The sequence below is a fragment of the Condylura cristata genome, unplaced genomic scaffold, assembly GCF_000260355.1.
Source record: "Condylura cristata isolate star-nosed mole 26May11 unplaced genomic scaffold, ConCri1.0 scaffold00020, whole genome shotgun sequence".
NCBI lineage: Eukaryota > Metazoa > Chordata > Mammalia > Eulipotyphla > Talpidae > Condylura > Condylura cristata.
In genome coordinates, this window is record NW_004567121.1 from 13,302,399 (window position 1) to 13,327,020 (window position 24,622).

At 35.0% G+C, this 24,622-nt stretch overlaps 1 protein-coding gene across 2 annotated transcripts in view; it reads left to right on the top strand.

The window, feature by feature from the left end:
• Positions 1–20,005: 20,005 nt before the first annotated feature.
• FBXO11 (F-box protein 11) overlaps positions 20,006–24,622 on the top strand; it is a 28,039-nt gene continuing 23,422 nt past the window's right edge. Inside the window, exons 1-4 of one of the 2 annotated variants that reach the window (XM_004686221.1) lie at positions 20,006–20,128; positions 20,266–20,347; positions 20,784–20,928; positions 23,214–23,343. In XM_004686221.1, coding sequence (XP_004686278.1) covers positions 20,021–20,128; positions 20,266–20,347; positions 20,784–20,928; positions 23,214–23,343 — 465 coding nt within the window. In that variant the 5' untranslated portion in view covers positions 20,006–20,020. The remainder of the gene's footprint in view (positions 20,129–20,265; positions 20,348–20,783; positions 20,929–23,213; positions 23,344–24,622) is intronic. The other variant, XM_012727465.1, reaches the window with a different exon arrangement.

The following is a 24,622-nucleotide window of genomic DNA, read 5'->3' on the forward strand; positions in this document are numbered from 1 at the left end:
AAAAAAAAAAAAACTTAAAAAAAAATACATGTAGAAATTAAAGTATATTTTCATTTAATTCTGTTCTCTATTACCCTTAGAGTGTAATGCCTACAAAATAAGCCTAGTGATTATTTCTGACAAATATATATATATAATTATCATTTAATAATTAGCTTATATATAGCCTTCCTATGGCGCCTATAGATCTGCAGCATTTTAAATTTCAGATCATTCATATTGAGCTAATTTATTGACATTTTTGGTTTCATTTTTTGTATTAAAAATGGGTTTGATAGTGGTGGGGGAGAACATTGTATTGGAAGCTAATGTAAGTCTTTGGACTAAGTGTTTAAATTTGTTATAGTTATCAGGCAGCACTGATGTGCCTGGCACTGTGATATCACTGTTAAGGGAGGATCCAAAGAAATAATTATACATATATATGTGTTTTAGATTTGCCCTCAGGTTTTATGATTAAGATTTCCTCCTATAGATTAGGTTTTGAGTTTTACTTTCCCTTTTCTTTCCAGCTCTTTCTATCACTCTGCTTAATTCCTTTTAAATTTCAGATGATTACTTCTCTAATCTAGTGAATTCCAACCATGGTTGTATATCATAAGAGGTGGAGCTTTTTCAAAATTCAAGATGCTTTTGGATGTGAGTAATTTAAATCTGATTCAGATTGACTTAAGCAATAAGAAAATTTATCTCACATAACAAGAAGTTTTGTCTTACTGGTTCCCTGCAGGACCTAGGACAACTACCTACTATATACATTGTAACATTTATCCTTATTTATAACACCTAGGGGGGGAAAAAAGGACATCTTAGTTAGCGACCAAAAAACAAGCTTTCTTGTGTTTCGTGGGGCTAAATTGGTTCATCCTCATCCCTCCATCCTCAAGGGATAGGGAATTACCATAACTGGCCAGACTATCCATTAGATGGAATGGATATTATGAACTTAATCAGTGTCCACATCATAGGAAGTAAAGTATTGGTACATGTTTTTAATAAGGTCTGTTGATGATTCAGTGCACAACTAAGTTTGAGAATTGTTGGGTTAAAGTGCAGCACTGTGACGCTATCTGCAGCCACTGCAATATGAGTTCAATTCCCAGCCAAGGAGGTGACCTACATAGTGCATAGACCTCTCCAATCTCACCCCTTGCTCCCCTCTGCCTGTATTTCATCAGTCCTCCTGTTCTGCTCCCTACTCTGTCTCTGGTGAATCCTTTCATCCCCGCACCTCTGGTCTGTCCCCCAGTTTTTGTATGCATAAATAAATTTAAAAAAGAAAAACCTGAAAAGAAAAAATTTACCCCAAAATTACAAACCCAAAGGACTAGGTCTGACTTTAACTTATCTCCTGGATCTTTGCTGAGGAACCTGTTTTGGTTAAACTTAATTATTGCTCTAGAGTCAAATAATTGTTAATTAAGTATAAGAAAAACAAATTAATAACTATCATTTATATTTATTAATCATGTGAAATATAGCCAGTTTCTAATGTGAGTTGTTGGTAGACTACAGTTCATTGGCTGTGTGGCAAATGAGTTAACCACTTAGAACACAATGATAAAAAGAAATATTTTAACTCTTTGGAATAAAGCTGCCCAGCAATATCACTCATTTTAAACAATGCTAAGAAACAAGCAATAAAGAACATAATGGCATAATTCTAAAACCCATTTACTTTATTCTTGAAAGGTCACCTGAACTCTTAGTGCCTGTTTACTCTTGTCTAGCAGGCTATTTCTTTAGTTTATCAGGAGTCTATAGTTAGTCTCATGGACAAACTGAAAGATGTGACAACTAAATATATTGTGACAGCAAGAAAGAAAAGGGGAAAAATCTAAACTGCTGGAGTAATAGAAGAAACCCAGTAGGTTTAGACAACTTCATTAGAAGACGGTTTTGATAAAAGGGCCTTCAGGTCTCATCATGCAATAAAACAGGCTTTATGATCTAAATGATTTCTTTTTTTAAAGGTTTTATTTATTTATGCATACAGAAATGGGGTACAGGCCAGAGATGCAGGGGGAGGCAAGAAGATTCACCAGAAACAGAGTAGGGAGCAGAACAGGCAAATCTACAAAGTACACTCTGAGGGGAGCAGTGAGCGAACAGGTCTGCTGCACCATGTGGATCACCTCTCCATGTGGTCTGGAGAGGGAACTGGCACTGAAGCTGCTACTGCTTGACTTAGTTTCGCAATGCAGTGCTCCAACCCGCTGCACCACTAGGAAGGGCCTAAGTGATCTTTTAACAATCAAGAAATTATTACTTTAAGGCTCTTTTAATATGCAAAGTTAATGTATTTACTTTAGAAATGCATCCCACCAAAACAATTAAAATTGACTTCTGTTTTGCTACTTGAAGGGTACTAAATAATAAGGTATCCTGAAAAAGAAGCTTTAAGTAGACACACTTTTCTTGGAGAGCTGCAGGTAACACAGTAAAGCTTTAAAACCTCATCCATTTATTAATTTATGAGACTCTAATAATATTTTTTCCCAATGTGTAAAGTACTCGATCTTACCACTTTTTAAATCTTGCCTGGCAAGTTTGGTGGCTTATGGGTTGAGTCTCAGCACTATCACTTCAAATGGCCTGAGTTGGAACCCACCCAGGGAGCTAGCACACATAGCAGACATCTCTCTCTTGCTGCTCCCATCAATTCTTCTATGCAAAAATTTTAAAAGTTAAAAATAAATAAATCTTACCAAATTTACTTCCCTCTCCCTCCATCTTAAGATTTATTTATTTATGCATATAGAACTGGGGTATAAGCCAGAGGTGCAGGGGCGGTAAGAAGATTCACCAGAGACAGAGCAGGGAGCAGAACAGGCAGATCTATGAAGTAAGTACACTGCTGAGGGGAGAAGTGGGCAGGTCAGGAGAGGTCTGCTGCACCATGTGGGTCACCTCCAGGGCTGGGGATGGAACTCGCACTGCAGCTGTCTTGCAGTGCTGAGTCCTAACCTGTTGCGCCACCAAGGAGGGCCCCCTGATTTATTTTTTATTGTGCTTCTACATATTAATATCCTGAATTCCTGGGGATCTGTAAATCAGTGGATATATTTTTGTTGTAGTAGTATTTCCCCCTTACATGTCTTAGAATCAAGAAAGCAAATGTAATAAATACATTTTTTAATAAATACATTTTTGTGAAACGTGGCTCAAAATTACTAATACTGCAAGTCAGTTCTGTTAATGTCATTAAGAATTTACACCTAATTGCCTGTATGAGTCTCTTTATCTTTCTAATACTTCCTCTGACTAATAATTCCTTTGTAAAACTTATTTAAATTTTTTTTGATGCAATCTTGTGTTTTCAGTAAGTATTTGTGCTCTCAGACATTGTTTTTTATATCACACTATTGGTATGCCATATAAAAACTTGAATAATTTGTAATTTTGTTACTACTTTTCAGTTCTAAGATGAAATGTTTGTTCCTTTGGTGATTTAAGTTAATTATTTATGTAACACAGGTAATGGTGTTAAAAAATGTTTTGGCGCCATCTGCTGTTCTTTAATGTATTTCATCTACTTGGTAAAATAGTCAAAAATTATTTACCTTTAAAAAGCACAAAGAAATCTGCTAGAGCTGCCTTATGAATCCTGTATCTCTTTGTAATTTTTATAGTTAGAAATAAGACTTGTCTAAAAAATGTTTCTGTATTCAATCTCTGCCACTTTAGCATTTTCATTCAGTGCTTGTGAGTTCCTAAAGACTTCTTCTTTCTGAACAGCAAGTTTTTCATCTTCTGTAGTCTGCTCATAATTTATCCTCAAGTCTCTCCTGTATCCATTTTATGAACTCTTCCTCTGTAAGTGTGAACTACATTTACTTCTTTTTTCATTGCTTTTCTATGGGTTCTTTCATATAAATAATTTGTAGCATAGAGATAGTATTTTATTTCATACTTACAATCTCTAATTGCCTGATACTCCTGTATAGAGAGATATTGGTATAGAGAGTTCTGTTCCAATCTATATTCTAATTCATATGAAATAAAAATAGTGTATTACTCACTAATTGCCATGTGTGTCTTTTCAAGCAAATGGCATGTCTTTGTTGACTGAAACCGTTTTTACATATACTGATTGTGTAATATTTAACTAACAAATCTACCTATACACTAGGTATAAACACTTGGAAATCTGATGCCCTAATTAAACGAATTGCCAAATAAAGAAATACAGATCTTGAGAAGTAAACTTTGAGTAAAGTGTATGAATTATTGCATATATATAATGTGATGTCTTTTTCAGCTACTCAAAGCTTATCCTTTTTCTCTAAAAGATTTAAACACTGTCTAATATTGATAGTTTATTTACTTCATCCCAATACAACTTTACAAAGTCTAACTTTATATTTAAACTATGGAAATATAGACTCCCTTATTTGTAAAATGAGGATATTTATGATTCTTGCCTTTCATCACTAAGCTGTTTCAGCTTTAAATTTTCTTTGTTAAAGTTGATAACATGTTTATCATTGTTAATGAAATACTCTTCAGTAATTTTTATGTATGTTGATTCTAAAAATTTTTAAATTATAACATCATCACCTTGTTATGATTATGGAGAGCCAGATATGTACTGTATTCTAGCTTTTCCTCTACTACCAAATACTGTTATTTCTAGGCTACATAGAAAAAAATTACTCCTCACTTTTCTGACAGACATTTTACATTTCATTTATCATGACTTAAATATTTTCTAAACTCCTTACTGTTTACCTGTCAATTTCCTGTTTCCTGGAAATTTCATTCCTATAGCCCTCCAGAGACCTTCGTAATCTGTACTGATTTCCTTGGGTCTACTCCACGCACACTATTTTGGAATTTCTTCCTTTTTTCCCAAATAACTTCATTAATTACTGGATTCCAAGTCATCATCTTTCTGTGTTTGCTGAAATATATCCTTAAAGTAACTTTCTAAGAAAGGTTATATATGAGATAAACTTTAAGTCTCTACATGTCTGGAAATTGTTTTATTCTACTTTCACTTTCATTTAATGGTTTGATGAAAGGAGCTGCAGTGAATATCATTGTTTTCAGATCAACATTATTATTGTTATCCTTTATTATACTTACATTTTAAAAGTTCAGAACTTCTCTGGGGTTTTAAGGGAATTTGATAGCTCCCTCTTCTGTTGTCTTTTCTAACATTCTTTTCTGCACAGTAGCTTTCCCTACTTTGCTTCACTAGTCAACTCTTCTTTGGTTTTGTGTTATCCAGAAATCAATTGAAATCGCTTGTGTACTGATGGCTTTATCCTCTTTACTGTGTGTGTGTGTAGCCTTTTATTTGTAAAGTGACTTATAGCTTTTTATTTCCTTACTAAAATGTGAAGGACTCTTGGAAATAAAAATGATTCTACCTACCTTGCTATTTCCCCCTGGTTTTTATTTTTTAAAGTTTGAGTTGAAATATACTGAGAAACTTGAACATTAGATCTCTATCAAGGATGTAGTGATTTCACTATATCAGAATGACTTCATGTTGTCGTTTATAGACAGTAGTAGTATGCATATGACATTATCAGAGAAAAGTGACCGAGTTGTATATTTGGGTACTTTTTTTTTCCTCCCGCCTATTCTTACTACCTCCACTCTAACCTAGGACTTTATCGTTTGTTGCCAGTGTTAAAGGTGTCTTTTCATTTTTTAATTGTCCATTAATTTCTAATGTACACATTGCTGCTTAAGTTACCTCTTAACATTTAACTATTATTAAATGTAATAAGTTTAAATTTTTCCTTTTTCCTTTTTCTTTTAACAAAATAGAGACCAGACTATCTTGATGTTTAAGGACTTTATTTGGCCTTGGTGGTTATCACAATGTTATTCCTGGTCCAGCATTCCTGGGAACTTGTTAAAAGTGTTGTGAATATCAGTCTCCCACCACCCCACCCACCCACCTCTTTATTTTTTTTTTTTAAGATTTATTTAATTATGCATATGAGAACTAGGGTACAAGCCAGAGGTGTGGGGGATGAGCAGATTCACCAGAGACAGGGTGGCAAACATAACAGGCAGATCTACTGAAATACAATGCTGAGGGGAGCAGTGGGCGGGTCAGGAGAGGTCTGTTGTCCGTGTGGGTCAGCTCCCTGGCCAGGAATCAAATTCAGGCTGCAGTGGCTGATAATAACTTTATACACTGAGACTTTAACCCCTGTGCCATCAAGGAGACGCCTACCCCAGTATTTTTTAATTAAATTGGATAATATTTGAAAAGTCTTTAGCTAGAAATTGAAATATATTTTGAGTGAACATTGTTAAATTTTAGTATCCCATTTTAGTTATGATAACTAGAGTGTTGTCTTTGCCAGGTACTATATTAAGTACTAATCTTCACAATTTTAGAGCTAGGCACCATTGTTAACTCCATTTTCAGATGAACTGAAAATTATATAGGTTAAAGAATTTGTCCAAATTTGGACAGTTTACTAAGCTGAGAGCCTAATCAAGAGCCAGACAGAGTCTTTAGAGCCTGTAGACTTAGTCATTGTGCTATATATGGTCTTCTAATATTATTGGTATCTACAATCTAACAAGAAGTAAAAAGATACCTATTTCAAAAATAGTCTGATATATATGTGCTATGGTGTTTTGTATGAATTAACACCTTGAGTTAAATATGACATGAGAAAGTGTAATTTTATTTAAAGATTATTTTAAACATTTCCAAAAGTATATATTTCATTTTGTGGTATTTTTTTCTCTAATATGTTTTAGTAATAAGTATACCCGATAGTATTTAGCATTACTAATTTTAGTAGCACACTACTTAAGGGTTCTGGAGCAAACATGTGTTCCAATTCTGCCTCTTCTACTTAACACTGTTTGTCTTTGGAATAAGATGCTTAACTAACTCTATGTGCCTAATTTCCTCACTTCTAAATAGGAATCATAATGTTCCTCATAGAGTGATACAATAGTCAAATACTAGAATACTTGCACATTTTTAGTGTGAGGTATACTACCAGTAGTAGTAATAAGTAGCTATTAGTAGTAGTACTAGCACTTACTCCTATTACTGTCATTATCATCGTCATTTATATTGATTATATAATGAACTTTTGAAATATCCAGATTACTTTTAGTGAATAATAAATAAACGAGAACACTGTACTTATAGTTAACTTCCTAAAAGTTATTTTGCTAGCTTTCTAACCATCAGCATTTCATTGAATTTTAATGGCCCTCAGGTACCCAAGCAGTAAGCCAGACCCATCTTCCTGTCAGTCTGTAATAACAGAAATCATGCAGTCCCATAAATTATGGTGTACCTATGGAACTGTGAAAGAAAGACAACTAATAATGCTTATTGCTCCCTCCTTCCCTCTCCTCCATTTTCCCTCTTTCAATAAAGTAGTAGTTTCTTGTGTGAATTTACAGCAAAAGCTAATAAGCATTTTATGTTTATAAAAATATAGCCTTATTCTCATTTTCATCTTATTTTTACTGCCCTGGTATTGACGGTACCATTTCAAATGTTTTCTAAATATTATGTGAAAAAAGTTTAAAAACAGTCTAAATTGTTTAATTTTAAGCTGCGTGCATCTGGTTATTTGTGTGTCCTATTTTATATTTTCCTACACTCTTGTGTGATCCTTTAGTTAGTATGGCATTTGTTGTGTTGCTTCTACTACTTGTTTATGTGTCAAACTTTTACTAGATTGAGACCCTCTATGGCGAATCTCTATTTTCATGACTAGCAAGTATATGAAAATTCATAGTGTCTAATTGATGACTTTATATGAATCTTAGATTAGCCTGGAAATAGGCTTGTTTTAATTTTCTCATCTGGACCCATGACTGTTATGATCTTGAATTAGGGATGTCCTTGATATTCCACTTTTCATTACCATTGGTGTTGCCATGTTCATTCTCAGTTATTTTAGAACCCCTTAACTGGTCTTCCACTACTAGTGTCATTCTTTTCCAATTGTTTTTATATTATTCAGTTAATCTATCTAAAATATAAGCGAGAACATGTCACTATTTAAAATCAAGTGGCTAAGTGGCTATCCTTGTCCTTCAAAACAAAGTCTGTATTCTTCAAAGTGTTTAATAGCACTCTGTATAATCTGGCCTCAACTACATAATAAAGCCCTATGGATCAACTTTCAGTTCCTTAATGGGGGAGCTAAACACCTTTACATCTTTACAGACACAATTCCTTCTTCTTGGTTACTAATTGTCATTCAGTGCATCTTGGATTTCTTCAAGAAATTGTTTTTTCTAAAACCCCAATATCATGCCCGAGGATCATCTAAGAGTGGATCGAAAAATTTTGTGTGTTCTCATACTACCTTCTGCTTATTCCTATGACTGCATTTGACATCCTATATTATCAATTATTGCCTGTTTGGTTATCTTTGTTACTCCTAATCTCTTGAAGGGCAAGTAAAATATTTTGTTTGGTTGCTCTGCTTTACCAGTACTTCACACAGTGCAAAGAATATCCACTCATTTATTCTTCACTGAGCAAATATTTGTTCAGCACACTTTATGCTAGGCAGTTTAGAATGAATTAGTCTCAGTTTCTTCTGCTGAAATGAATCCTCATTTGAATTTTCAGTAGTTATCTATAATATCAGAGATAAAAGGTTTCTGGAAATTATTGTTCAGTGGTCTAAATGTATATGTATTTTCTTTGATCAGTCTTAGATCATCTCACTCATGTTGTGCAAATTCAGCAGGTGTGTGAGTGTGAGAAAATAGAAACCATTAATAGAAATATGAATATCCCAAAAAATTAAATTTGTATATGTTTGTAACTTTACATAATATATAACTGGAACAAGTTAAGCTTTTAAAAAGTAGGGTTTTGATTGTGTGTGTGTGCTTTACCTCTGAGCTTTCTACCTTAAAATATTTAAGTGAAATTTTTGAGTGAAATGTTTTAAATAAGGCATTTTAAATTTATTAAAAGTATTTAAATTTTGTCTTGGCTTCAGTTTACTGAATTTTTTTAGAAGCTGGAAAAAACCTGTGCTAGTTCCCAACGGTGTTAGAAACAGTTGTCAAGTGTGGTTCTTTACACTGTGAGACTGGGAGTTGTTTCTAAACACACAGTTACTAGCATAGATTTGTCTAAGTTTCCATTCTGACCTGTGGCTATGGGTAAGTAATGCAATAAGTATAATAGTTGTGGGGGGAGAAAATTCTGTAAAGTAAATTCCATAAAGTACCCTTTAATTTTAGTTTAGTCTATAACCTGCAGTGTGAAGACTTTAAACCCCAGCCAATCCATAGCATAATTTTTTGTAAACTTTCAAGATAGTTATTAACTTTGAGGTATTCTGCTGGCCTAAAGATGTAGACTTAGGTCTCTTGTTAAAACGAATCCTAATCTAAACTTTCAATGTTATTTAATATCAAATATTTGAAAGATCATTTTTTAATTAGAGTACTTACAATCTTTTATTTATGTCTGTGGTTTCCACTGATAGTGAATATTTTAGTATATTTATAATCTCTTTAAATTACATGATACTAGACTTTTTAACCTTTAGGAGAAACTATAACAATTTAGTAAAGATATGTATGTGTATACATGTTATCTAGGTAGAGTAGCAACATCCACATTATCCATTTAGCACTTGAAAATAAGATGTCTAAATTACTTTCAAAGATTAAGTGTGAAAAAAATAATTACAGTATTTTAGTCATTTTACTTTGATTACATGTTGAAATGATAAATTTCAGATACAATAGACTAAACTATTAAAATTAATTTTACTGATTACCTTTTACTGTAGCTACAAGAATTTAAAGTTATAATATGGGTCACTATCTGTTTCTATTGGGCACCTCTCTATATTTTTTTTCTAACTGAATAATAAGTTTTTTATATTTATGGGGTTAAAATTTAATGGTTTTGGTATTGAGAGGTTTTTTTATTAGTCTCAGATTACAGCTAATATTTAAATAATAACATTCTAATGTTAGGTGTAATAGATCTATAAATAGTCTTTCATAGACTTTGTTGTTGGCACAAAACCCATCACTAACCCTTCATAAGTCCTTGGTTCTTAGATTGAAGCTAGTTTTGGCAGCTATCATGGATCATTCACTTTATTCATTGGGTCGTCTTCTTTTTTTTTTTTTCCCTCATTGTTTGCCAGCTCTCTTTGGGGGCTTACTTCATAATTTCAGGAGGAAATAATGAATAATGGATATTTGTGTAAATTAGTTGGAAGTAAGAAGTGAAGCAGTTACTGTCCAGGTTTTTATTTTTTGTAAATTAGGATATAAATTCCTACTAGCCCTCCACTAATAATGGACTTCTAGAAAAATCTTAAATTGATTAAAATAAGAATTAACATTTACTGAGTACTTATGGGACACCAAACTAAACACTGAGGATGAATTTAAAAAAGGAACCTTGGCCTGGGAACTTAGAACTTTTTTTTTTTTTTTTTTTAAAGAAAATGTAGCATATACTAAAAAATGATCAACAAAGTAAAGATGATCTATTGCAAAGACTATATGATATAGGGCCTTTCCTGGTGGAACCAGGGATTAAATCTTAGTACAGTGAAACTATCTGAAGCGGCACAAGTTCAATCCCAGACAGCAGACCTCTCCTGTCTCATTTGCTGCACTACTCTGTTTCTGGTGAATCCGCTCACCAACCCCATACTCCACCTCACTCCTCTGGCCTATACCCCAGTTATTAGATACATAAAAAAATTTTTTTAAGACTATATGATACATGCCCAATACTATAGGAATTCAAAAAATAAAGAGAACACTGAAGACTTAGAGATTTTTTTTTTTTTTTTTAGTTTATTCCTTTGCTGGTGGTTTGTTTGGTTTTTTTTCTTGTTGTTGTTGTTGTTTTTTATGCACTCAAGAACTGGGGTGTAGGCCAGAGGCATGAGGCCAGTGGTGAGAAGATTCACCCGAGTGGGGAGCATGACAGGCAGATCTTCCACTGCTAAAGGGAAAAGTAGAAGAGACAGGAAAGTCTGTTTTGCCATGTAAGTCAGCTCCCTGACCTGGGATCTACTCATGCTGCAATGGCTGGCAATAGCTTGATAGTGTTGAGACTTAACCTCTTGTGCTACCAGGGAGTCCTTCCTTTGCTACTTATTGACAATAGTGCCCACGTATTCTTTTCAGAACAACCAGTTTATAAATACCTTCTGGCACTGTTCTGGGGTCTTAGAACAATCATTGGTAATTATTATAATTATATAAAAATTTAGCACTGATTCTTTATTGTAGCATAAATAAGAGTTTAGCACTGTTCTTTTAAAATAAAACGATGATGTTCACAGATGGGAAATTGAAGTTACTATGGCTTTACCTGTTTCATTCATGTAGCTTCATCTGTTTGCTGTGAAGTTTGTTATTATGCAGCTAAATTAACAACAACAAAAAAATGAAAACAATACCTCTCTTTCCTGTTACTATCTCTGCATTTCTTTTCAGTCTTAATATTCGCTCTTGATGGTGAGAAGGAAAGGACTGCAGGGTTGGGTAGATGGATAGCTGTATCTCTACATTTTAAACAGAAGTGAAAATAGGATGAGAGAAAGGGTTGTATGGGTGTAAAAAAAAAAGTATGAGAATATACTTTTGAGTATTGTGGAACCTGACTGACTTGCAGCATGGTAAATCCAAGGTGGTTATTGATAAAACCGCCACATGCATAGGCACTACAAATTGAAATGTAACACAAAACAGTAAATATATAACCGAACGAAGAAAAGGAAATTCTTGGAAATGAAGAAATTAATTAAATGGAGTTGGTGCTGCTATGTAAGATAGTAAGAATATATTCTGGGTGTGTGTGTGTGTGTGTGTGTGTGTGTGTGTGTGTGTGTGTGTGTGTGTGTGTGTGTGTTATTTATGCCTACAGAACTGTGTGTGTATATGTTTGTGTGTGTGAGAGAGAGAGATGTATTTATGCCTACAGAACTGGAGTACAGGCCAGAGGTGCAAGGGCAGTGAGAGGATTCACCAGAGACAGAGTGAGGAGCAGAACAGGCGGACTGACAAAGTTCACTGCTGAGGGGAGCATCGGGCGGGTCAACTCTGGGGGCGGGGATCGAACTCGTGCTGAGGTGGCTGTAGCTAGCTTCCCATAATGCTGCGCTCTAACCCATTGCACCACTAGAGAGGGCCCAATCCTGGATATATGTTCTAAGGGGTGAAGTGTACAATTTTAGCATATATGTTGGTATAGGAGATGTAGCATTGGGCTTTTTCCAAATGCAGCTGTTACCAAGATCTAGACATAGAGCCTAGAACCTAAAACAATTTCCCTTATTATGCATAAATTAGAACAATTACTTGATGACAAAAAATAGTCTGCAAGAGTATAAAATAAATGTTTGAAAATTTGTGTTTGGTGAGACAGAGCAAGACTCCTCCTGACCTTCAGGTACCAGTTGCAATTAGTAGATAACCCTACCACTTAACAATGTGTAGCCATCAGCCTAGGAGGCAACAGTAAGGCCTGACCAAGTGATTGCAGCTTTTGGTGCACCAAACCAGAGGGACACAGGTCTAAGAAACAGTCCTATAGATAGCAGTGGGATTGATTATTGTTTGTACAACAGAGATGGTACAGGTGTCAACAAGTTGAACATTGACATGTTCTACACTACTTTGAAGAGGTGAATGGAGAGAGACTTGGGGGTTATGGCCTGAAATAATAGCAGAACTGTTGACCCAGCCAGGAACATGGGGAGGAGGTAGAAGAGGTTGTGTGGAGGCACACACACCCTTGAAGTGGCAAGGAAAGCCTTATGGAGGAGCTGGGTTGTTACTCACAGGCTAAGTACCTGGTAAAGATAATAGCAGAGGAAGCATTAAGCTATGCACACCCTTTTCCCAACTGCTCAGAGAGTGTTTACCCTGCCAGCTAAGAGCCCAAAGACAGCTGATTTCTCTCATCCCAAACCCCAGAGAGGAGGGATGGGATATAGGAGTTAACTCAAATAGTAGCCATTCCTACCCTAATTCATCTATACTAATGTCTGGACCATTCCACACAGCCTCCCAATCATCCTGATCAGTAACTGGAAAATAGATCCTAGTACATAACAAAAAAAAACAGCAGAAGTCTATTAAATCAAATAAATTCATAGTGCTAGCTGCAGGAAAAATAAGTTTGACCCATTAAGCTACTGATGAAGATACTAAAAATAGTAATAAAATAGGGAGACCTCAAATATCAAAATTAAAATATATGTATATAAAAAACACATAGACACAAGACCTCAAGAGAATGTAACATTGCAAGTTAAGAGCAATATTCCAGAATACATTCACAAAAAGATGAAAGATTATATGTCTTTCTCATATAAGCATAAAGAGAAGAAAACTCAGAAGGGCAAACTAAAACAGTCTAGAAATGATAAACTGCAGAATTGAGGCGACACAAGAGGGGGAAGGAAAGTAGGAACAAAGAGTGAAGGTTGCCTAAACAAGTAAGTCAGTAAAGAGCATTATCTCAATATAAAAAATATTTACAGACCAAAGAAATTGGACTTTCTGTAGATAAAGTGGATTTTAGTGCCTTTCCTTCCAATACAAATAAATCCGACCAGTACAAGACAATACAAATAATACCATCAATCCCAAACAAAAGTGAAGGCATTCACTATTTGAACTGGGCGATTAAATATTATCTTTTAGTTCTATTTTAATTTTGCTCAAGCACTTGTAAAATGCTTTTAGAAATTAACCATTTAATTACAAAGGGGATGCTTCCACAGATACCCAGGAATATCACACTTGGCAAATTTTGTGACTAACATACAGTACATTAAAAACTTACTTAGTTTTCCAAGTCAGTTTCATTTGAAAGTGATGTTAGTAGGGTAATACTTAACTGAAATAACTAAAACATATTGAACATTAATACAAGCCAAGCAGTTTGCTGGGTGTTTTACATTTGTTCTTCTTAAATACTTTAAGCAGCCCTATAGATTATAAGATACTGTTTTCTTTAATAGGTGAGAAAACTTAGGCTTATAATGTTAATTTGCCTAAGATATGCACTTGCAAAAACCTGACTTTAAATTTGCACCATTATAATCACCTACTTTTTAAAACCACCTTCACTATTATAAAAGTCATTAGAGAAGCTCATATAAAACAAATGTATAGCTTATTGAAATATTTTAAGATTGGTATTTTAACATTAACAGGTTACTAGTTATAACGCCCTTCTCACTAATAAGATTTATCTGATAATATTTTTCCATATAATGATGATACCAAAGTACACATTATTAAGCAGTGGGCTTTAGTTTTTGCTTGTTTTTTTCCCATTTTTTTTTTCCATGTAATTTATGTGTTGAATGGACCAACACAGTTTGACTTTTCAGGTTTATTCATATCCAGATTGTTTTTGACAAAACTTGGTAAGTGGTGGTGTTCTTTCATCAAGAGATAATGTAAAGTTTTCTTTTTGTGATACTAAAACTATTGATTCTGGGTGGTTAAAACCATTAACTCATTAAAGACTGTAACTGTTAATAATTTCTAATTCTATTGTTCTTATTGCTGCTGGAATGTTTTATAGAAAAGAGAGGTTTCCACCTCAGCTAATATTTGATTATCTAATGGTTCAGTTGATAAGAGAAGAAAAATATTTTATTATTACCATTTACCAGATTTCAAAATGAGTTGACTTTCATTAGATTCTTTCAAAGTAAACTTTTTTCATTTTTAAAGATCATTTATAGTCATAATTTAAATATACTACTTCCAGTCATTCCAATTATTTGTACTGATATTCAAATTGTTCCTTATTTAGTCATTGGAAGCCTCTTCAAGTTTTCTCTCTGCCATGGTGAAGCTCATATTTTAGTAAAGCTATGCATGTATAAACATATGTATGTGTAGCCCTAACACACACACACATTAAATACCTTCTTGTGTATATTTTGGATTTTATATTCATATATATTGGAGTTAGTTACATGTTCCATATAAAAAACTATATCTTTTAATGACCACATAATGGTATACTGTATTCTATACATAATTTAATAAAAACCTTAATTAATAAGCATTTTGATTGCTTGTTAATGAACATTTTGATTGCTACCCTGCAGAGTAGTACATAATACTGCAATGAAATATCTTGGTACTATTTTGCCCACATACGTGAATATAATTGCAAAATCGATTCTCAGAAGTGACTGTCAATATATAATAGTGTATCACTACATAATTACTCTTTAAAACTAGTCATTGCCAAATTGCTCTTCTTAGAGCAGTTAGAACTGTTTTGTGCTCGTGTTTATTACCCTTTGCTAATACTGGTATATTATCAACCTTTTTGACCTTTGATAATCTGCTACATAAAGTTTTTATTAGCATTTCATTTGTATTTCCTTAATCCCACATTATCTGTTCTTGTCCATGGTCCATTTTTCTATTGAATTATTGATCTTTTCTGTAATTTGTAGCCCTTCAGATAAAATATAGTGAAATTTTTCTTTTGTGACATTATTACAAATTAGAGAAGAGTTAAAAGTATTTATTTTAAGCCCATTTTTTACCTTCAAGGGTAAATTGTCAGCCTGTCCTTGTTACCTCCTACACTTTAGTGTGTATTTTCTACAAATTAGGATACTCTCCTGAATAAACATGCTTCAACTATTGAAATCAGAAGTTAGTTTTGACACACTACTATTTTATAATTTATAGACCACATTAAGTTTCTGACTGTCCTATTAGCACCCTTCACGCAAAAGAATCCATTCAGAAACATTTATTCTATTTAATTTCCAAGTCTCTTCCCTCTTCCTTTCCCACTGTTCTTCAGTCTGAAATAATTCCTCATAGTGGCCTTGATTTTCATTACTGGCAACTTTGAAGATTATTTAGAACAGATTCAGGTTTGACATCTCCTTATAATTAGATTTAGGTTTATGCATCTTTGAAAAATATAAAAATGGTACTGTGATATTGTCACATTGGGTTGCCTGACTGTGAGTCCTTACCTGTGGGCTTAAAGGGACTTGTAAAATTCAACTGCAGGCACACACTAAAAGGTTAATTATGGGTTTTTTCATTTGTTTGTTTTTTCTTTTACCAAAGAAAGAGAAATGAATAACTCAGGGGAAGAAAGATAATTTGGTTAATGCATCCTTCCAGTTCTGCTAACCTGGAACCCCAATAGCATGCTGAAAGCCAGTAAAAAGGCCAAGAGATGAGCCACGAGCCATGAGGCCAAGAGAACCCCCAAAGCCCACATGACTGGTATTATATACAAACATCACTGCTTAATGCCACCCTCAGGTCCCAGCACATTTCACTTTAGTGATGCAGGGATTTTTAGTTCCAGTGTCTGGGGTGGGGGTGGAGCCATAAAACCTGAATCTGTAGAGTTTGTTCAGGACATCCTTTCCCCGCATCAATATTGCATGATATCAGGTGACACTGTTTCAGTTGGTCCTACTAATGATGATATTTATTTTCATCACTTGATTAAAGCAGAATCTGATCAGCATTTCTACCATAGTTACTTTTTCCCTTTCTACTTCAGTATTTTGCAAGGAGGTACTGTAAACATTCCATTTCTTACTGATGTGGTTTATCCTTTTTTGGTTTAGACATTCATTTATAATAGCATGAATTTATAGGCACTATCTTTCAGCAAGTTATAAACTCTTTACTGTCATTATAAATCTTAGTACACCACATAACCTTAGTGATTTCTGTCCCATTTGACATGTTCACACTGCTTTCTATGTCCCTTCACATATTCTCAGTCATTATTTGAGCATTTGTTTTGCCACAGATATTCCAGGTTCATCTTTATTTCCAACCTGGAATCAGTCATTTCTCCAAATAACCATTATCTCTTTTATACAAAATGTTATTTAGAAGATCCAGATGCCAGTTATATTCATTGCTATTAGAGTTCCACTGTTTCTGGAGGATTCTGTAAATGGACAGAGCAAGGGAATACATGTATGCACATCTACAGTCATCCAAACAGTTTCACTCATACATGCATGCATTCATTCATATATACATATATAATCATGAGATCACATTGATGGCTTCACTTTCTGTTTAACTAACACTGTAATTTCACATTGATGGCTTTACTTTCTGTTTAACTAACACTGTAATTTCACCCATTCACCTATGTGCCACCACCATCTGTGTGCTTTTCCCATCCCAGTTTTGATCCTGTTCCCCTCTCCACCCCCGTAAAATCTCTGGCTTATAGTTGTTCATCATTTTGCATTTTTACTTTATTACAATTGCTTTTTTTTAATTGTTCAGTTTGTAACTTTATTACTTGAGGTCAAATTGTTCTTTCTCTATGAAAATTCAGTGACAACACATAACAATTTTTGTTTTAGTATCCTAACTTGACAAAATGAAATTTACTGTCTGGGGCAACATATTCATCTATTCATCAAACTGCCTATATTTTTTAATGTAATAGTTTATTTTTACATCATTTTGTGCCTTTTTCCATCTCAATTGTAATCCCCGTGGGCTTCCCATCACCAAATCACCTTGTGCCATCACCATAGTCCAGTGCACTTCCCCTTTCACCCCATTTTTGATCCCAGCCTCCACTCCACCCCCGTAAAATGTCTCTGGTATATAGTTGTTCATTATTATTATATTTCCTCTCCCCCCCCCCCCCCCCCGTTCCTTTATTCTCTTGCTATGAGTGAAACCATCCCGTATTTTTCTTTTTCTTTTTGGCTTATTTCACTAAGCATGATCCCTTCCATCTCCATCCATGTTGCTGCAAAAGGCATGAGTTTATCTTTTTTTGATCGCTGAGCAATATTCCATTGTGTATATGTACCACATCTTCCTAATTTGGTCATTACTTTTGGGCATTTGGAATGATTCCCTATCTTCCCTATTGTAAATAGAGCAGCAGTAAACACAGGGGTACAGGTGTCCTTATGAATCAGTGTTTTTGTGTCTTTTTGGAAGATACCTAGGAGTGGGGCTGCTGGGTCATAATGGAAGCTCCATTTTTAGCAGTTTGAGAAACCTCCAGCTTTCCATAGTAGTTGGACCAGTTTACATTCACACCAACAGTGTAGGAGAGTTCCTTTTCCTCCACATACTTGCCAATATTTGTTGTAGCTAGTTGTTTTAATGTGTTCCATTCTCACTGGTGTGAGATGATATCTCTTTGTGGTTTTGATTTGCATTTCCCTTAGTACAAGTAATGATGAACATTTTTTCATATGCCTATTGGCCATCTGCATTTCCTTTTTGGAGAAGTGTCTTTTTAGCTCTTTAGCCCATTTTTTGATGGGCTTGTTTGCTTTATTTTTGTTGAGTTTTATAAGCTATTTGTATATCTTTGCCATTAGTATTATGTGCAAAAATTTTCTTCCAATCAGTGGGGTGTCTTTTTCTTTCATTTAATGTCTCTTCTATGGTACAGAAGCTCTTTAACTTGTTGTAGTCCCAGCTGTTTATCCTTTCCTTCACTATTGTTGCTGAGGTGTATGTCATGGAGCGTTTCACCAACATTTTCTTCTAGTTATTTTATGGTTTCAGATCCCATGTCTAGTTCTTTAATCCATTTTGAGTTGGTTTTGTGCATGTTGTGAGGTAGTAATCTAGCTTCATTTTTTTTGCATGTAGCAGTCCAATTTTTCTAGCACCATTTGTTGAACAAACTTTCTTTGTTTCATTGCATATTCTTTGCTTCTTTGTCAGAGATTAGCTGTCCATAAAACTGGGTTTGCACCTGGGTTTTCTATTAAAATCCTTTGGTCTGTATGTCTATTCTCATTCTAGTACCATGCAGTTTTGATTATTATGGTTTTGTGGTATAGTTTGAAGTCTGGGCATGTCTCTTGTTTTAGTCAGGAGAGTTTTGGCGATTTGAGGTTTTTTGTGATTCTGTGTAAATCTCAACAATATTTGTTCTATTTCTTTGAAGAATGTCATTGAGATTTTTATTGGAAAAGTGTTAAATATGTAAATTGCTTTTGGTAGGATGGCCATTTTAATGATGCTAATTCTTCTGATCCATGAACAGGGCTAACACTCTAATGTTCTAATTTTCTCACTTTATATCTTAACTCTCTTCTGACAGAAATCTGGCATTATCTTATTAATTTGTGTGATCAGTTCCATCATCCCCTCTTCTTGTGTAATGCCTTTCATTCCTTGATTTAACTCTGATTCTTGCAGGCTACCTTTCCTGAATTCAAACTTCCTTATTATGTCTCTTGAACTCTGATACTCTACATCAGACCATCTTCTAGATGGATACCATTTTCATCATACTTAATGTCTAGAGTTCTCTTCCAAGCTGTTTTCCCATGGACACCCTACCTCACCCTTTTCACTTTGACTCCTTGCTAAGCGCTGTCCTCACACCACTTGAGTTCTAATCATATAGTACTACTCCTCTCACTGCTCTTATCAAGTGAACATCTTGCCGCATTATTTTTGAACAAATGCCTAAATTTTTTGTCATACTTTAAAGAACTTCTCTACTTTAATATAAAAACAGTTTTTCTTCTAGTGTTTTTTTTACTATATATGTAAATGCATGGTCTGTTTAAAATTTAACTGATATTCAAGCCCTCCCTGGTGGTACAAGTGGTTAAAGCACAGCACTACGAAGCTATCTGCAGCCACTGCAGCACAAGTTCGATCCCCAGACAGTGGAGGGGACCCACATGGCACAGTAGACCTCTCCTGCCCTTCCTGCTACTCCCCTCAAAAGTGATTTCAGTGGATATGCCTTTTCTTCTCCCCACTCTGTCTTTGGTGAACCTTCTCATATCCTGAACCTCTGACCTGTACCCCAGTTCTTGTATGCATAAATAAATATTTTTTTAAAAAAGAATTTAACTGATACTTCTTTCTTGGTTATATAAAAGTTGTATCTTAACCTACCAATTCTGGAATATATGAAGTTTTAAAAATATGTTTAAACTGTATCCACAGAATTTTTTTTAAGAATAAGTTTTATTTTTCATACATCTATATCTTTTTTTTTTTTTTTGTAATAGATGATGATGTACCTGCAGATATGGTTGCAGAAGAATCAGGTCCTGGTGCACAAAATAGTCCATACCAACTTCGTAGAAAAACTCTTCTGCCAAAAAGAACAGCGTGTCCTGCAAAAAACAGTATGGAGGTAAGTAAAAATGGGGTTGTTTTTCTTTTTTTGTAATGAAAGAATTACAATGAAGCAAGAAAGTAATGTCATTTTATAAATAATGATTAGGTGTGATAGAAATATTTGCCTAATTAGCTTTAATTTTGCTTTTCTAGGGTGCCTCAACTTCAACTACAGAAAATTTTGGTCATCGTGCAAAACGTGCAAGAGTATCTGGAAAATCACAAGATCTATCAGGTTATTTCCAATGAGAAAACTGAGGGATAGGGTTAGATAATTTTTTGTATCATGTTTAATACTGAAAAATTAAAATTAATAGTTTAATGTTCCATTTAATGTTAAGAAAGTAATTATTATAGAATAAAGATGGGAAAGAAAACAATATATAATAAACATGAGAGCCCAGACAGCTTGAAATATAATTATTACAGGGAATACTTTTTATTTTAATCTTATTAACTTTGATCAGTTTCTGAAGTAGTACAAAAGAAACTATACTAAGTCAGGATAAAAGGAGATAAATGTTGTATGTGAAAGTAAAATACTTATAAAATGATTGTCATCCCTCAAAAACCTACTTATTAGTTAAATGTAGATTATGCTCTTTAAATATTAAGAAAATCATTGCTAACATAATAGGTTATTTAAATTCTGATTGTTAATCTCTTTATAGCAGCACCTGCTGAGCAATACCTTCAGGAGAAACTGCCAGATGAAGTAGTTCTAAAAATCTTCTCTTACTTACTGGAACAGGATCTTTGTAGAGCAGCTTGTGTGTGCAAGCGTTTCAGTGAGCTTGCTAATGATCCAATTTTGTGGTAAGTGAAAATTTAATCCTTATTATTTTGAGATTTACTATTTGCTGCTCAAAAATGCTAAAAATGATTAGTTAAATAGTTGGAACAAAATTAGAATGCTTATAAATCCCAAGTTATCTTCCTCATCACACAAAGGTTGTCAGTCCAGGCAATATTTTTAAAACAATAAATGTAGTACTTTTTCTGCTGTTTGTCAGGTAATAATAACTATAACAACTGAGTAATTATGGGAAATTCTTCCCATTGCCTTTTTTTCTTAGAAACAAAATTATGTCTAATTTAAAACAGCCAATTAAAAATTGATAGCTTAGTCAGGATATAAATTTTGTTACATCAGGGCCCTCTCTAGTGGCACAGGAAGTTAGGACACCACACTGCAAGCAAGCCGCAGCCGCGTCAGTGAGAGTTTGCTCCCTGGAAGTGACCCACATGGTGTGGCAGACCTCTCCTGAGCCACCCACTGCTCCCCTCAGCAATGTACTTTGTTGATCTGCCTGTTCTGCTTCCTAATCTGTCTCTGGTGAATCCTCTTACCACCCCTGCACCTCTGGCCTGTACCCCAACTCTGTATGCATAAATAAAAGAACATTTTTAAATTGTTACATTACTTTTAGAAAATTATTTGACATTGTATTCTTATATCTTACTTTTTTTTTTCCAGAATTTTTCAGAACATGGGGAAATGCCATGTTATTTATAAAACATAAAAAGAGCAGAATATGGTCCTCCCTCATTGTGCAGGGGGTTAAGTCTCAGCACTAAGAAGCTATCAGCAGCCACTGCAGCATGAGTTGAACCCCTCTCAGGCAGCTGACCCACAGAGTGCAGCAGACCTCTCCTGTCTCGCCCACTGCTCTCCCCAGCAGTGTATTTCAGTAGATCTGCCTGTTTGGTAGATCAACTCTGTCTCTGGTGTATCCTCTCACCCTCCGCACCTCTGGCCTATACACCAGTTCTTGTTTCCATATATTAATAAAAATAAATCTTTAAAAAAAAAAAAAAAAAAGGCCCTCCCCGGCGGCGCAGCAGATTAAAGCGCCTCACTAAGAATCGAAAGCCACTTCCGCATGAGTTCGATCCCCGCCTGCCCCAGAGGTGACCACATGGCGTGGCAGACCTCTCCTCACCTGCCCGCTGCTCCCCTCAGCAGTCTACTTAGTCGATCTGCCTGTTCTGCTCCCCACTCTGTCTCTGGTGAATCCTCTCGCCGCCCTTGCACCTCTGGCCTGTACCCCGGTTCTGTATGCACACACACACAAAAAAAGAGGAACAGAGGGCCCTCCCAGGTGGCACAGCAGGTTAAAGCACAACATTAAGCTAAAGCCACCTCAGCACGAGTTGGATCCCTGCCCTGGAGGTGATCCACATGGCATGGCAGCCTCTCCTGACCCTCCCACTGCTCTCCTCAGCAGTGTATTTCATCAGTCGGCCTGTTCTGCTCTCCACTATGTATCTGGTGAATCCTCTCACCACCCCCACCACCACCACCCTGCACCTCTGGTCTGTATGCATAAATAAATAAATCTTAAAAAAAAAAAAAGAAGAACAGAATATAAACTAACACACATGGGCCCTCCTTGGTGGCACAGCGTGTTGGAATGCTGCACTATGAATCCAAGTCAAGCTGTGGCCACTTCAGTGTGGTTCTATCCCTGCCCCAGAGGTGATCCACATGGCGGGGGGACCTTTCCTGTCTTGCCCACTTCTCCCTTCAGCAGTGTACTTAGTTGATCTGCCTGTTGTGCTCACCACTCTCTTCTTTGTGAGTCCTCTCACCGCCCCTGCACCTTTGGCTGTGCCCCATTTCTGTATGTACAAATAAATAAATCTTTAAAAAAAAAAAAAACTAAACATTCACAACTATAATAAACAAAATTGTTGATAAAAGATTGGAAGGGAAATATAATCAACTATTAATGACTATATTGACAGTATATTGGCAATATTGACTATTAACTCATTTTTTATGCTTTTTTATATTTTACAAAAGCTATGTGTGTTAACTGGTGCTAAAACAAGATACTCCTTAAAGTTCTGTTTGTTTTAGAAATAGAAAAGAAAGTCAAGAACAAAATTAGAAAGTATTTTACTGAAAATCATCCTTTTACATAATTATTTAAGGCTTTTACAGTAAAAGTGGCTTTGCATTTATAGTTAAATTGTTTTAGCTAAAAAATACACTTAAAATTCTGGCTTTGATGTCTTTAATAAAAGTTTCAGACTTTAAGTATTATAGTTCTTTAAAGAGCATTTTATGAAATCTTTTAATTCCTTTTCTTGTTCAGGAAAAGATTATATATGGAAGTATTTGAATATACTCGTCCTATGATGCATCCTGAACCTGGCAAATTCTATCAGATTAATCCAGAAGAATATGAACATCCTAATCCTTGGAAAGAGAGCTTCCAGCAATTGGTATGAAGTATAAATAGAAAATATTGGTTTAGTAATATATTTTATAAATAAAGTCCCTATAGAAAATTAATTTAAATTCAAGAATAGATTGTAAAAGTACGCCTCCCTGGTGGTGCAGCGGTTAAAGTCTCAACACCTTCAAGACATCATCAGCCACTGCAGCATGTGTTTAATACCTGGCCAGGGAGCTTACCCTCATAACACAGCATATCTCTCCTGTCTCCCCGAGTGCTCCCCTCAGCAGTGTATCTCAGTAGAGTCCTCTGTTTAGCTCCCCATTTTGTCTCTAGTGAATCTTCTTACCCCTCCCCGCTGTGGCCTAGACCTCAGTTCTTGTATGCATAAATAAATAACACTTTTTAAAAAATTAAGAAAAGGTTGTAAAAGTAAACCAGTGGATAATATATAAACCATACAGTATTCAGTAATTCTTTTCACTACTGATTTATTTATTAATAATTTAAATTTAAAAGTATCAGTAAGAAGCAGTAGCCTCTCTAACAGAGCAGTGGGTTAAAGCCCAGCACTATGAAGCTATCCGCAGCTACTGCAACATGAGTTCGATCCCTCACCAGGAGGTGACCCACATAGTGTGACAGACCTCTTCTGACATGCCAGCTGCACTCCTCAGCAGTGTATTTCAGTAGATCTGCCTGTTCTGCTCCTTATTCCGTCTGTGGTGAAATGTCTCACCACCCTTCCCCCCATACACGCACATACCTCTGGCCTTTACCCCAGTTCTTGTATGCATAAATAAGAAAATCTTAAAGAAAAAAAAAACAGTAGCTGCAGAGCTGTGTGGAAATGTACTTTTCAAGTTACTAGTGCAGATGTTCAGTGGTTATTTTAAAGGTCACATTTAGCAGAATTTACATATGGTCCTTTACAAATGGTTCTGAACTACGGGTGATTTCACTCCACAGGGGACATTTGGCAATATTCACAAACATTTTTCTTTGATGGTTGGAAATTTGTCCTAACTGATGGGGAGAGGATGCTACTGGTGTCTGATGAGTAGGGGCCAGGAATGTTTCTAAATATTCTACAATACACAGAACAGCCCCCATAACAAAGAATTATATGTATCAAAATATAAACAGTGCTGAGATTGCTAAACTTTGTTCTCACTGTGTATTAGAGTCAAAAATTATTCAAGATTTTTGTGTTGCATTGTGTAACAGAAATTAATTGAAGTAACTGACAATTTTTACTTATACTTTTTAATTAAATAATAAAATTATTCATAAGTTAAAATGTAATGTTTATATTAATGGTCAAT